Source organism: Cervus elaphus, chromosome 12 (assembly GCF_910594005.1).
Source record: "Cervus elaphus chromosome 12, mCerEla1.1, whole genome shotgun sequence".
Classification (NCBI taxonomy): Eukaryota; Metazoa; Chordata; class Mammalia; order Artiodactyla; family Cervidae; genus Cervus; species Cervus elaphus.
The window spans coordinates 39,659,264-39,673,554 of NC_057826.1; the positions used below are offsets into that span (position 1 = coordinate 39,659,264).

A 14,291-nucleotide genomic window follows, 5' to 3' on the forward strand; every position below is an offset into this window, starting at 1 on the left:
CAGTCTGCCTTTCCTTCCTGGCTTCTAAGCCTTCATCAGTAAAATAACTGCATGGGCTATATGGATTGGGGTCCTTCTAAACTTGCAATGTTGGGATTCTCTGATGTCCATTAGAAGTTATTTTCCTATGACACTGTGGGACCAAAAGTGACAATCTCAGTTTAATGACAGAGTCGTTAATTTTCAAAAGAGTTTAACAATCCTGAAAAAACTTGTACCCTGCCCCAAAGGTGTACAGCATTCAGTGAACCACTTCTGTGTCTTCTGGCCAAAAGCTGTTCTAAGTAGCCTTTGGCTGATGGATAGTTTTCAGTCAGAAGGAGGATTTTGTTGGCCTGAAGAGAACTCCAGTGTGGGCTGATGACTAGCAGTGAAGCAGAAGAGCAAGGGGATATTAGGAATTAAGGAATTCTGGCAGCATTTCATTTCAGATACCTTCAAAGTACCCTTTATCATTATTTTTTTTTTCTTAGTTTGCTACTTTGCAAAGGCTATGACTTCCCTCTGGTTTCAACCAGGTATAGACAATTTGAAATGAGTATTTGTTGCTTCAATGATAAGTTTAAAGTTTTCAGAAAGAAAGCAGTATTCTGACTCAGGAGCTGACAGCAGTTCATCTTGTGAACAAGGGAAAACTACTTGCCAACACACTGGTTCCATTGGTAGTGCTGGAGATAGCCCTGGGGGCAGCTGCACCTGTAGCCGCCGATGATGTTCTGGCAGCCGTGCTGGCAGCGATGGTTTCCCTCACACTCATCCACATCTGAAAAAGAAGGCAGAGTTGCCTTTAAGTCACATCAGTGCATGCCTCAGAGGTATTCTCTGAAGCAACATTTATCAGCGTATGAACGTGAAAGGCAATTTCAGTAAGACATCTGACACATAAAAAAATTGTTCAGTTGCTAAGTTATGTCTGATTCTCTGCAGTCCCATGGATTGCAGCATGCCAGGCTTCCCTGTCCTTCATGGTCTCCCAGAGTTTGCTCATATTCATGTTGGTTGAGTCAGTGATGCTATCAAACCATCTCATCCACTGCCACCTCCTTCTTTTGCCTTCAATCTTTCCCAGCATCACCGATATTCTACCACCAAAAATTTCAAGAATATCTACTCTGGAGCTTTTGATAAGTCCAAGGGAAAAAAATCCCTGGTAAAATCCACAAATAAAAATAATGAAGACACTAATGGAAGGCACAAGAATACACTGTAGGATAGCTGAGTAAACTATATTTCCTTACTTGTGCCAGAATTGGAAACCAAAAGGTCAGTACAAAAACAAAATCCTAAAAAATAAGAGTAAAATGTTTAATCATGTGTTGGCAGAAGAGTTATTCCTTATATACTTAATCTACATTGAGGGAATCCTTTCAAGATTCTGGATCCAGTGACTAGAAAATTAAGTGATCAAATTCAGGAATCTAGCTGTTTTTCTTGATTGGGTCATTTCCAATTAGACTAAATTAACAACTGAGCAGAAAGTCTTGTAACATTCAGGAAAAGCGTGTGTTAAGGACATGGTCAAGCATGAAACAAAAGATGGATCTCTAAGATATGGGACTTGTACAAACCAGAGAAAACATTTCCATCTTCAGCTGGCTGTCTCCCCTATGCTCAGTTCTCATGTCTCATAGAGGATGATGATGCAGGTGTTTATAGGCCACCTTATGAGGACCAACTAGCTGGACCAAGCTGACGGCTCTACCTACCTTCACAGCTTGCACCGCTCGGATCAAGTGAGAAGCCCCGCTGGCATTCACAAGTGAAGCTTCCAGGAGTGTTCTGGCAAATGCCCTTTGACCCACACAGGTTGATGTCAGAGGTGCATTCATTGTTATCTGTAAGAAGCAGAGGGAGAAAGGAGAGGGTGGGACCTCCCCGAAGCTCTCTTTGTGTTGTTTAAAAGGAAGAAAGAAGGGTAATTTGCTCAGAAAAGACCAATAGCTTTTCACAACATGCATGCATGTACACACAGACACACATACATGTATTCACATATTTTATTGAGTTTTATCTTCTTATTCCAACAGCAGAAGCCCTTGAAAACAAACCCTTCAAGGAATAACTACATAGGACTTTCCCTCTCCCACTTACCAATGCAGGCAGTATGGTGTTGGGTAAATCCAGGAGGACATTTACATGTGAAGCTGCCAATGGTGTTAACACACAGGAATTGGCAGTTGTGCTGCTTAGTTGCACACTCATCAAGATCTGTAAGAAAATGCAAGATGGGCATTGGAATTGAGCTGAAGCCCAGGAACCTAGAAGCCACCCTAGGGAGTAGCTCTGAGTTTTCATTTCTACATCTCAAATGACCTGGTCAGAATGGGACCACAGCATATGGTTAGGAGGAACCCGGGAGATAAAGCTTTGTTTTGAAGATAAAATGTGGTTTCAATGCAGACCAAAAATGCATTTCTTTGGTGATCCAAGAAAAACCCATTCCCTTTAGTTATAGGAAAGCAGAACTTTCTCAACAAAGAAATGTCCAATACATCATAAAATTTAAATAAATTACAAAATGAAATAAAAGATTAGGATTCTCAAAAACTTCCAAAGCATGAAAAAATCTCTTCAAGTTGAAATATAAAAGTAATTATTGAGGGTAAAAATGAATTTTCTCTGCTTGGTTTCTTGTTTGCTGTTTTTTAATCTTCTCAAATGAAATGGTCAACCAGATCAAACCAAACCAAACTAACTGCTTTGTTTAGAGTTTCTCCTTTGGATAAAACAAAATTGAGCAATCAGGAAGGGAAAAAAAAAACCCTCATTCTGATAAGCCAATAGCAATTTTAAAAAAGACTATCTACAATATTTATCCAAGATTATTTTCCACTTTCTCAATAAAATCCTCTGTTTTGACCAGGCCTCTTTCCTCACTGCCTGGAACCTGTAGGATCTCTCTTCACACCACTGCTATTTAAAATCTCAAGAGATACAAAGTGTGTTCCAATTTTTAGTTGAATTTTAATTTAAAAAAAACTGCTGTGAATTTAGGAATCTACCTACCTTCCTTCCTGCCTGGCTCTGCCTGTCTGCCCCCTACCCCTTCTTGTGATCTTCTTTTACCACTGCAGACAGAGCTGTGCTTGGAACTGCAGATCTGTGCCAGTTCCTGGCTAGACTAATATCTGGAGTGGGCTTGAACTGAAAGAACTGCCCGTATTTCTCCTAGTGCTGACATCTCTTAAAAACGAGCCAATCCTGTGCTCTTTCTATTGCTGGGGAGCTGCCGTTTCTGCTTTTCCGGTTTCGGAATTATTGACAGTGGTATGTCTCCTGCTAGCAGGTGTCCTCCCTGCTCTGTGACCCCAGGGGCTTTGCTAGAGCATCATCACATGTTTGCTGCAGCTTATTACCTGCAAACAGGTGAGGGGGACAACTCAGTGATTTTTGAAGAATTTTCATTGTATATTGGGGTGTAGTTGATTAACAGTGTTGTTTCAGATGTACAGCAAAGTGATTCAGTATACATATACACAGATTTATTCTTTTTCAAATTTTTCCCCCATGTAGGTTATTGCAGAATATGGAACCAAGTTTCCTGTGCTATATGGTCAGCCCTTGTTGGTTATCTATTTTATATACAGTAGTGTCTATAAATAAGTTCTAAACTCTCAGTTTATCCCTCCCCTGCCCCCAGCTTTCCCTTCTGGTAACCATAAGTTAATTTTCTATGTCTGTAAGTTTGATTTTGTTTTGTAAATAAGTTCACTTGTGTCATTTTTTTTTTAAGATTCTGCATATAAGCAATATCATATGATATTTGTCTTAGATTTACTACACTTAGTATTATAGTCTCCACGTCCATCCATTTTGCTGCTGCTGAGGAGTCACTTCAGTCATGTCCGACTCTATGCAACCCCAGAGAGGGCAGCCCACCAGGCTCCCCCGTCCCTGGGATTCTCCAGGCAAGAACACTGGAGTGGGTTGCCATTTCCTTGTCCAGTGCATGAAAGTGAAAAGTGAAAGTGGAGTCGCTCAGTCGTGTCCGACTCTTAGCGACCCCATGGACTGCAGCCTACCAGGCTCCTCCATCCATGGGATTTTCCAGGCAAGAGTACTGGAGTGGGGTGCCATTGCCTTCTCCAATGGTATTATATCATTAATGACTGAGTAATATCCACTGTATATATGTACCACATCTACTTCATCCATTCATCTGTTGTTGGACATTTAGGTTGTTCCCATGTCTTGGCTATTGTAAACAGTGCTGCAATGAACACTGGGGTGCATGTAAACTTTTGAACCATGGTTTTCTCCAGGTACATGCTCAGGAATAGGATTGCTGGACAATATGGTAGTTCTATTTTTCATTTTTAAAGGAACTTCCAAGCTATTCTGCAGAGTGGTTGTACCAACTTACATTCCCATCAGCAGTTTAGGAGGGTTTCCTCTTCTCCACACCCTTTTCAGCATTTATTATTTGTAGACTTTTGATGGTGGTCATTCTGACTAGTGTGAGATGAAATCTTATTGTAATTTTGATTTGCATTTCTCTAACAATTAGTGATGCTGAGCATCTTTTCACGTGGCTATCTTTGGAGAAATGTCTATTTAGATTTTTCATCCATTTTTTGATTGTGTTGTTTGATTGTTTTGATATTGAGCTGCATGAGCTGTTTGTAGATTTTGGAGATTAATCCTTTGTCAGTTGTATCACTTGCAAATACTTTCTCCCATACTGTGAACATTTTTTTCATTTTGTTTATAGTTTCCTTTGCTGTGCAAAAGCTTTTGAATTTAATTAGGTCCCATTCATTTATTTTTATTTCTGTTACTCTAGAAGATAGCTTGAAAAATATATTGCTGCAACTTAAATCAGAGAGTGTTCTGCCTGTTTTCCTCCAAAAGTTTTATAGTATCACGGTGGATATTTAGGAGTTTAATCTATTTTGAGTTTATTTTTGTGTATGGTGTTGAAGACTACATTCTTTTATGTGTAGCTGTCCAGTTTTCCAGACTGTCTTTCCTCCATTGAATAGTCTTGCCTACTTTGTCATAGATAAATTGACCATAGGTGCACGGGTTTATATCTGGGCTTTCTATCTTGTTCTATTGATTCATATTTCTGTTTTTGTGCCAGTAACATTACTCTTTTGATGACTGTAGCTTTGTGGGATAGACTGGAGTGAGTGCTCCATTTTTCTTTCTCAAGATTGCTTTGACTATTTAGGGTTTTTTTAGGTCTCTATACAAATGTTAAAATTTTTTTGTCCTAGTTCTGCAAAAAATACCGTTGGTAATTTGACAGGGATAGCCCTGAATCTGTAGATTGCCTTGAGTAGCATAGTCATTTTGACAATATTGTTTCTTCTAATCCAAGAACATGGTATATTTTTTCATCTGTTTGTGTCATCTGCAATTTCTTTCATTAGCGTCTTTCAGGTAGAGGTCTTTTGCCTTTTCAGGTAGGTTTATTTCAAGGTATGTTATTCTTTCTGATGAAAGACTGTTTCTTTAATTTCTCTTTCTGATCTTTCATGGTTAGTGTATAAAAATGAAACAGATTTTTGTGTATTAAATTTGTATCCTGCAACTAAATTACCAAATTCATAGACGTGCTCTCAGTTAAGTTCAGTTGCTCAGTTATGTCCAACTCTTTGCAACCCCATGGACTGTAGCACATCAGGCTTCCCTGTCCATCACCAACTCCTGGAGCTTATTCAAACTCATGTCCATCGAGTCGATGATGCCATCCAACCATCTCATCCTCTGTCGTCCCCTTCTCCTCCCACCTTCAATCTTTCCCAGAATCAGGGTGTTTTTCAATGAGTCAGTTCTTTGCATCAGGTGGCGAAAGTATTGGAGTTTCAGTTTCAGCATCAGTCCTTCCAATGAACATTTAGGACTGATTTCATTTAGTATTGACTGGTTGGATCTCCTTGCAGTCCAAGGGACTCTCAAGAGTCTTCTCCAACACCACAGTTCAAAAGCATCAATTCTTTGGTGGTCAGCTTTCTTCATAATCCAACTCTCACAACCATACATGACTACTGGAAAAGCCGTAGCTCTGACTAGACAGACCTTTATTGGCAAAGTAATGTCTCTGCTTTTTAATATGCTGTCTAGTTTGGTCGTAGCTTTTCTCCCAAGGAGAAAGCATCTTTTAATTTCATGGCAGCAGTCACCATCTGCAGTGATTTTGGAGCCCCCAAAAATAAAGTCTCTCACTATTTCAATTGTTTCCCCATCTATTTGCCATGAAGTGATGGGACTGGATGCCATGACCTTAGTTTTCTGAATGTTGAGTTTTAAACCAACTTTTTTCATTCTCCTCTTTCACTTTCATCAAGAGGCTCTTTAGTTCTTCGCTTTCTGCCATAAGGGTGGTGTCATCTGCATTTCCGAGGTTATTGATATTTCTCCCGGCAGTCTTGATTCCAGCTTGTGCTTCTTCCAGCCTGGCATTTCGCATGATGTACTCTCCATATAAGTTAAATAAGCAGGGTGATAACATACAGCCTTGACCTACTCCTTTCCCAATTTAGAAGCAGTCTGTTGTTCCATGTCCAGTTCTAACTGTTGCTTCTTGACCTGCATATAGATTTCTCAAGAGACAGGTCAGGCTGTCTATTATTCCCATCTCTTTCTGAATTTTCCACAGTTTGTTGTGATCCACGCAAAGGCTTTCGCATAGTCAATAAAGCAGAAGTAGAGGTTTTTCTGGAACTCTCTTGCTTTTTCAATGACCCAACAGATGTTGGCAATTTGATCTCCGCTTCCTCTGCCTTTTCTAAATCCAGCTTGAACATCTGGAAGTTCATGGTTCACCTACTGTTGAAGCCTGGCTTGGAGAATTTTGAGCATTACTTTACTATCGTGTGAAATGAGTGCAATTGTGCAGTAGTTGGAGCATTCTTTGGCATTGCCTTTCTTTGGGATTGGAATGAAAACTGACCTTTTCCAGTCCTGTGGCCACTGCTGACTTTTCCAAATTTGCTGACATATTGAGTGCAACATTTTCACAGCATCATCTTTTAGGATTTGAAATAGCTCAACTGGAATACCATCGCCTCCACTAGCCTTGTTCATAGTGATGCTTCCTGAGGTCCACTTGACTTCACATTTCAGGATGTCTGGCTTTAGGTGAGTGGTCACACCATCATGGTTATCTGGGCCATGAAGATCCTTTTGTATAGTTCTTCTGTCAATTGTTGCCACCTCTTCTTAATATCTTCTTCTGTTAGGTCCATACCATTTCTGTCCTTTATTATGCCCATCTTTGAATGAAATGTTCCCTTGGTATATCTAATTTTCTTGAAGAGATCTCTAGTCATTCTCCTTCTACTGTTTTTCTCTATTTCTTTGCATTGATCAAATGCAAAGAAACTGAGGAAGGCTTTCTTACCTCTCCTTGATGTGCTCTAGTAGTTTGCTAATAGCATCTTTAGGATTTTATATGTATAGTATCATATCATCTGGGTTTTCCTGATGGCTTAGATGGTAAAGAATCTGCCTGCAAACAGTGACAGTTTTACTTCTTTTCCAATTTGGATTTCTTTTATTTCTTTTTCTATAACTATGCTGAATAGAAGTGGTGAAAGTGGACATCCTTGTCTTATTTCTGAACTTAGAGAAAATGCTTTTGCTTTTCACTGTTGAGTATGATGTTAGCTGTGGTTTGTCTTATATGGCCTTTATAATGTATGTTCCCTCTATGCCCATATTCTGGAGAATTTTTTTTATCATAAATGCCTGGTGAATTTTTTCAAAAGCTTTCTCTGCATCTATTGAGATGATCATATTTTTTTTTTCCTTCAATTTGTTGATGTGTTTTATCACACTGATTTGCAGATATTGAAAAATCCTTGCATTCCTGGTGTAAATCCCCTTCATCATGGTGTATGATCTACTTAATGTATCGTTGGATTTGGTTTGCTAGTATTTTGTTGAGGATATTTGCATCTAAGTTCATCAGTGATATTTGCTGTTGTTGTTCAGTCGCTAAGTCATATCTGACTCTTTGTGACCCCACGAACTGCAGCATGTAAGGCTGCCCTGTCCTTCACTATCTCCCTGAGTTTGCTCAAACTCATGTCCATTGTGTCACTGATGCTATCCAACCATCTCATCCTCTGTCACCCCCTTCTTCCCTTGCCCTCAGTCTTTCCCAACATCAGGCAGGGTCTTTTCCAATGAGTTGACTCTTTGCATCAGGTGGCCAAAGTATTAGAGCTTCAGCATAAGTCTTTCCAATGAGTATTCAGGGTTGATTTGCTTTAGGATTGCCTGGTTTGATCTCCTTGGTGTCAAAGGGACTCTCAAGAGTCTTCTCCAGCACCACAGTTCTAAAACATCAATTATTTGGTGCTCAGCCTTCTTTATGGTCCAACTCTCACATCTGTACATGACTACTGGAAAAACTATAGCTCTGACTGTACAGAAATTTGTTAGTACAATTATGTCTCTGCTTTTTAATATTCTGTCTAGGTTTGTCATAGCTTTTCTTCCTAGGAGCAAGTGTCTTTTAATTTCATGGCTGCAGTCACCATCCTCAGTGATTTTGGATCATAAGAAAATAAAATGTCATTGTTTCTACTTTTTCCCCATCTGTTTACCATGAAGTGATGGGACCAGACGTCATGATCTTAGTTTTTTGAATGTTGAGTTTTAAGTGAGCTTTTTCCCTCTCCTCTTTTACTTTCTTCAAGAGGCTCTTTAGTTTCTCTTTGCTTTCTGGCATTGTGTGCATGCTAAGTCACTTCAGTCATGTCCAGTTATTTGCAAAATTATGGACTATAGCCCACCAGGTTCCTCTGTCCATGGGATTCTCCAAGCAATAATAGTGTAGTGGGTTGCCATGCCCTACTCCAGGGGACCTTCGCAACTCAGGGATCAAAGCTGAATACCTTGTGTCTCCTGTACTGGCAGGCTGGTTCTTTCGCGCCAGCCTGGGAAGCCCTAAAGTGAAAGTGTTAGTTGCGCAGCCTTATCTGACTCTTTGTGACCCCATGGACTATAGTCTGCCAGGCTCCTCTGTCCATGGGATTCTCCAAGCAAGAATAGTGTAGTGGGTTGCCATGCCCTACTCCAGGGGACCTTCGCAACTCAGGGATCAAAGCTGAATACCTTGTGTCTCCTGTACTGGCAGGCTGGTTCTTTAGCGCCAGCCTGGGAAGCCCTAAAGTGAAAGTGTTAGTTGCGCAGCCTTATCTGACTCTTTGTGACCCCATGGACTGTAGTCTGCCAGGCTCCTCTGCCCATGGGATTCTCCAGGCAAATATACTGGAGTGGGTAGCCATTCCCTTCTCCAGGGGATCTTCCCGACCCAGGAATTGAACCTGGGTCTCAGGCATTGCAGGCAGATTCTTTACTGTTTAAGTCATCAGGGAAGCCACTAGTATGGTATCATCTGCATCTCTGAGGTTGTTGCCATTTCTCCCGACAATCTTGATTCCAGCTTGTGCTTCATCCAGCCCATTTTACATGACGTTTTCTGCATATGAGTTAAATAAACAGGGTTACAATATATGGCCTTGATGTACTCCTTTCCCAATTTTGAACCAGTCCATCTTTCTAAGTCCAGTTCTCACTGTTGCTTCTTGACCTGCATACAGGTTTTCCAGGAGACAGGAAAGGTACTCTGGTGTTCCCATCTCTTTAAGAATTCTCCACAGTTTGTTGTGATCCACACAGTCAAAGGCTTTAGCGTAGTCAATGAAGCAGAAGTTTTTTTGGAATTCCCTTGCTTTTTCTATGATCCAGTGGATGTTGGCAGTTTGATTTCTGGCTCCTCTGCCCTTTCTAAACCCAGCTTGTGTGTCTGAAGTTCCCTGTTCATGTATTGTTGAAGCCTAGCTTGAAGGAGTTTCTGTCTTCCTTGCTAGCATGTGAAATGAGCACAATTGTGCAGAAGTTTGAACATTCTTTGGCATTGCCCTTCTTTCGAATTAGAATGAAAACTTTTCCAGTCCTGTGGCCACTGCTGAGTTTTCCAAATTTGCTGGCATATTGAGTGCAGAACTTTAACATCATCATCTTTTAGGACTAGAAATAGCTCAGCTGGAATTCCATCACCTCCACTAGCTTTGATCGTAGTAATGCTTCCTTAAGGCCCACTTGAATTCACATTCTGGGATGTCTGGCTCTAGGTGAGTGACCAAACCATCATGGTTATTTGATTCATTAATACCTTTTTGTACAGTTCTTCTGTGTATTCTTGCTACCTCTTCTTAATCTCTTCTGCTTCTGAAAGGTTCTTGCTGTTTCTGTCCTATATTGTGCCCATCTTTGCATGTGCCCTTGATATCTCTAATTTTCTTGAAGAGATCTCTAGTCTTTCTCATTCTATTGTTTTCCTCTACTTCTTTGCATTGTTCATTTAAGAAGGCCTTCTTATCTCTCCTTGCTATTCTCTGGAACTCTGCATTCAGTTGGGTATATCTTTCTCTTTCTCCTCTGCCTTTCAATTCCCTTCTTTTTCTGCTATCTGTAAGGCCTCCTCAGACAACCACTTTGCCTTCTTGAATTTCTTTTTCTCTGGGATGTTTTTCATCACTGCCCCCTGTACATTGTTACAAACTGTCCATATTTCTTTAGGCACTCTACCAGAGCTAGTCCCCTGAATCTATTTGTCACCTTCACTGTATAAGGGATTTAAGTCATTCATGAATGGCCTAGTGGCTTTCCCCACTTTCTTTAGTTTAAACCTGAATTTTGCTATAAGGAGCTGATGATCTGAGCCACAGTCAGCTCCAGATCTTGTTTTTCCTGACTGTATAGAGCTACTCCATCTTCGGCTGCAAAGAATATAATCAATCTGATTTCGGTATTGACTATTTGGTGATGTCTATATGTAAAATCATCTCTTGTGTTGTTGGTAAAAGGTGTTTGCTATGACCAGTGTATTCTCTTGGCAAAACTCTGTTGGCCTTTGCCTGCTTCATTTTGTATTCAAGGCTAAACTTGCCTGTTAGTTCAGGTATCTCTTGCTTTCCTACTTTTGCACCCCAAACCCCCTATGATGAAAAGGACATCTTTTTTGGTGTTAGTTCTGGAAGGTCTTGTAAGACTTCATAGAACTGGTCAACTTCAGCTTCTTCGGCATCAGTGGCTGGTAAATAGACTTGGATTACTGTGATGTTGAATGGTTAGATTTGGAAATGAACTGAGACTGTTCTGTCGTTTTTGAGATTGCACCCAAGTACTACATTTGACTCTTTTTGTCGACTATGAGGGCTCGTCCATTTCTTCCATGGGATTCTTGCCCACAGTAGTAGATGTAATGGTCATCTGCACTAAATTCACCCATTCCCATCCATTTTAGTTCACTGACTCCTAAGATGTTGATGTTTACTCTTGCCATCTCCTGTTTGACCGTGTTCAATTTACTTTGATTCATGGACCTAACATTCCAGGTTCCTATGCAATATATAGCACTTTATAGCACTGGATTTTACTGTCACCACCAGACACATCCACAGCTGAGCAATGTTTCTGCTTTGGCCCAGCCACTTTATTCTTTCTGGAGCTATTAGTAATTGCCCTCCACTCTTCCCCAGTAGCATAATGGACATCTTCCAACCTGGAGGGCTCATCTTTCAATGTCATATCTTTTTGCCTTTTTATTCTGTTCATAGGGTTCTCACTGCAAGAATACTGGAGTGGTTTTGTCCTCCTCCAGTGGACCACCAGAACTCTCCACTATTACCCGTCCATCTTGGGTGGCCCTGCAGGGCATGGCTCATAGCTTCATTGAGTTACACAATCCCCTTCGCCATGATAAGGCAGTGATCCATGAAGGGATATAAGTTCTTACTGCCATTAAAAAAATTTTGGCTTTTTTTAAAAAGGTCTTTTTTCTTCCCTTCCTCTTTTGTTCTGTTTTTTTTTTTTTTTTTTTTTTTTTGTGATTTGATGACTGACTTTACTGTTGTGTATGGATTCTGGTTCTTTTTTTTTATTGTATGTGTATACCTATTACAAATTTTCAGTTTGCAGTTACCATGAGGTTTTGACATAGCAATCTACATATAAAAAGATTGTTTTGCTAGTCTCTTAATACCAAATCCTTTTCCAATATCCTGCATTTATGCTCTCCTCTCCTCACCATTTCTGGTTTTGATAGCATATTTGTGTGTGAATGATTTCCTACCTTTTCAGTATCTTTGCCTTTACTAGTGAGGTTTTTCCATTTGTAATTTTCTTATTTCTAGTTGTGGCCTTTTCTCTTCTGCCTAGAGAAGTTCCTTTCACATTTGTTGCAAAGCTGGTTTGGTGGTGCTGAATTCTCTCTGCTTTTGCTTGTCTGTAAAGCTTTTGATTTCTTTGTTGAATCTGAATAAGAGCCTTGCTGGGTAGATTGTTCTTGGTTGTAGCTTTTTCCCTTTCATCACTTTAAATACATTGTTCCACTCCCTTTTGGCCTGAAGAGTTTCTGCTGAGAAATCAGCTGCCAGTTACCTTGTATGTTAATACTTTTCCTTTGTCTTTACTTTTTGTTAGTTTGATTACTTTGTGTCTCAGTGTGTTCCTCACTGGATTTATCCTGGCTGGGGATCTCTGTGCTTCCTAGATTTGGGTGATTGTTTCCCTTCCCATATTAGGGAAGATTTCAGCTGTTATTTCTTCAAATATTTTATCAGGTCCTTTTTCTTACTTCTCTTTCTGAGACCCCTATTGTGTGAACACTGCTGCATTTAATGTTGTCCCAGAGGTCTCCTAGATGGTTTTTATTTCTTTTCATTCTTTTATTGTGTTCCTCAACAGTAATTTCCACCATGTATCTCCCAGCGCACTTATCCATTCTTCTGCCTCACGTTTTCTATTGATTCCTTCTAGTGTATTTTTTTATTTCAGTTATTGTTCATCTGTTTATTTGTTCTTTATTTTTTCTAGGTCTTTATTAAACTTTTCTTATATCTTCTAGATCTGTGCCTCTATTCTTTTCCTGAGATCTTGAAACATCTATACTATCATTACTCTGAATTCTTTTTTTGGGTAGAATGCCTATCTCTACTTCACTTAGTTGTTCATCTGGGTTTTTAATTTTGTTCCTTCATCTGGGACATACTTCTGTGCCCTCACATTTTATGTAACTTTCTGTGATTGCAGTATCCATGCTGCAGGCTGCAGCACTGTAGTTCTTGCTTCTGCTGTCAGCCTTCTAGTGGATGAGGCTTGTGCTGGCTTCCTTGTGGGAGGGATTTTTTTTCTGCCTGCCGGTGGGTGGAGTCTTTCTTGTCCCTCTGGTGGGCAGGGCTTTGTCAGGGAATGTGTTTAGCAGAAAAGACTTTATTCAGAAAGACTTTAAGCAGCCTGTCTGCCGATGGGCGGGGCTGTGTTTCTACCTTGTTGGTTGTGTGGCCTGAGAAATCGGAGCCTACATGCTGTTTGGAGCCAAGTCTTGATGAAAAAATGGCAGTCTCCACGAGGGCTCATGCCAGTGAGTACTCTCCAGAATCACTGCCTTCGGTGTCTTTGTTCCCACAGTGAGCCATAACCACCCCCCACCTCTGCAAGAGACCATCCAGTACCAGCAGGTAGGTCCAGCCCAGGTTCTTATGCGGTCACCACTTTTTTTCTCTGGCTTCTGGTGTACATGAGAACTTGTATGTGCCCTACAAGTGTAGCGTTTCTATTTCCCCCAGTCCTGTAGAATTCTTGTGATCAGACCTCACTGGCCTTCGAAGTTAGATTCTCTGGGGGCTCCTCCTGTTCCCAGACCCCTAGGCTGGGGAGCCTGACCTGGGGCTCAGAACTTTCACTCCTGTGGAAGAATTTCTGTGGTTATTTTCCACTTTGTAGGGCATCCACCAGCAGGTATGGGATTTTCATGATTGTGCCCCCTCCTGCCATTTCATTTTGGCTACCTCTTTGTCTCTAGATATAGGATCCTTTTTAGGAGGTTCCAGCATTGGTGTAAGAAAAATGTCCCCGAGGAGGCACTAACCCCAGGGTGGTACCTCTTGCCTACAGGGAGGGCTTTCAGCTTTGGATCCCTCAAAGGCACAAGGAATGAAACCATGTTCCCGTAAGACAGGTAAGTGGGTGAAGGCAGTTTCCACTTTACCTTTGCAGCTCCTTCCGTCCTCCTGCAGGATGTAGCCTTTCGGGCATGAACACTGGTAGCTCCCTTCTGTGTTCTTACAGATGAAATTGCAGGGTTTGGGGGCCTGGTTGCACTCATTCAGATCTATGATCAAAGAGACACAGTGACTGCCCATCTAAAAAGATGTTTCAATGCTCAATACCGACAGCGTCTAACAAAGAATCTTAATTTTAAAGAAAGAAAAGATAAACTGTATAGTCTTTGTTTACTGTCTTACGTTTCCTTATGAAATTACACAGGC

At 40.7% G+C, this 14,291-nt stretch overlaps 1 protein-coding gene across 1 annotated transcript in view; it reads right to left on the reverse strand.

Moving 5' to 3' along the window:
- FBN1 (fibrillin 1) overlaps nucleotides 1-14,291 on the reverse strand; it is a 261,970-nt gene that overhangs the window by 13,099 nt on the left and 234,580 nt on the right. The window contains exons 60-63 of the mRNA XM_043921055.1: nucleotides 14,012-14,134; nucleotides 2,092-2,208; nucleotides 1,707-1,835; nucleotides 644-763 (exon numbers count right to left, since the gene is read on the reverse strand). Of these exons, the coding sequence (XP_043776990.1) occupies nucleotides 644-763; nucleotides 1,707-1,835; nucleotides 2,092-2,208; nucleotides 14,012-14,134 (489 nt within the window). The remainder of the gene's footprint in view (nucleotides 1-643; nucleotides 764-1,706; nucleotides 1,836-2,091; nucleotides 2,209-14,011; nucleotides 14,135-14,291) is intronic.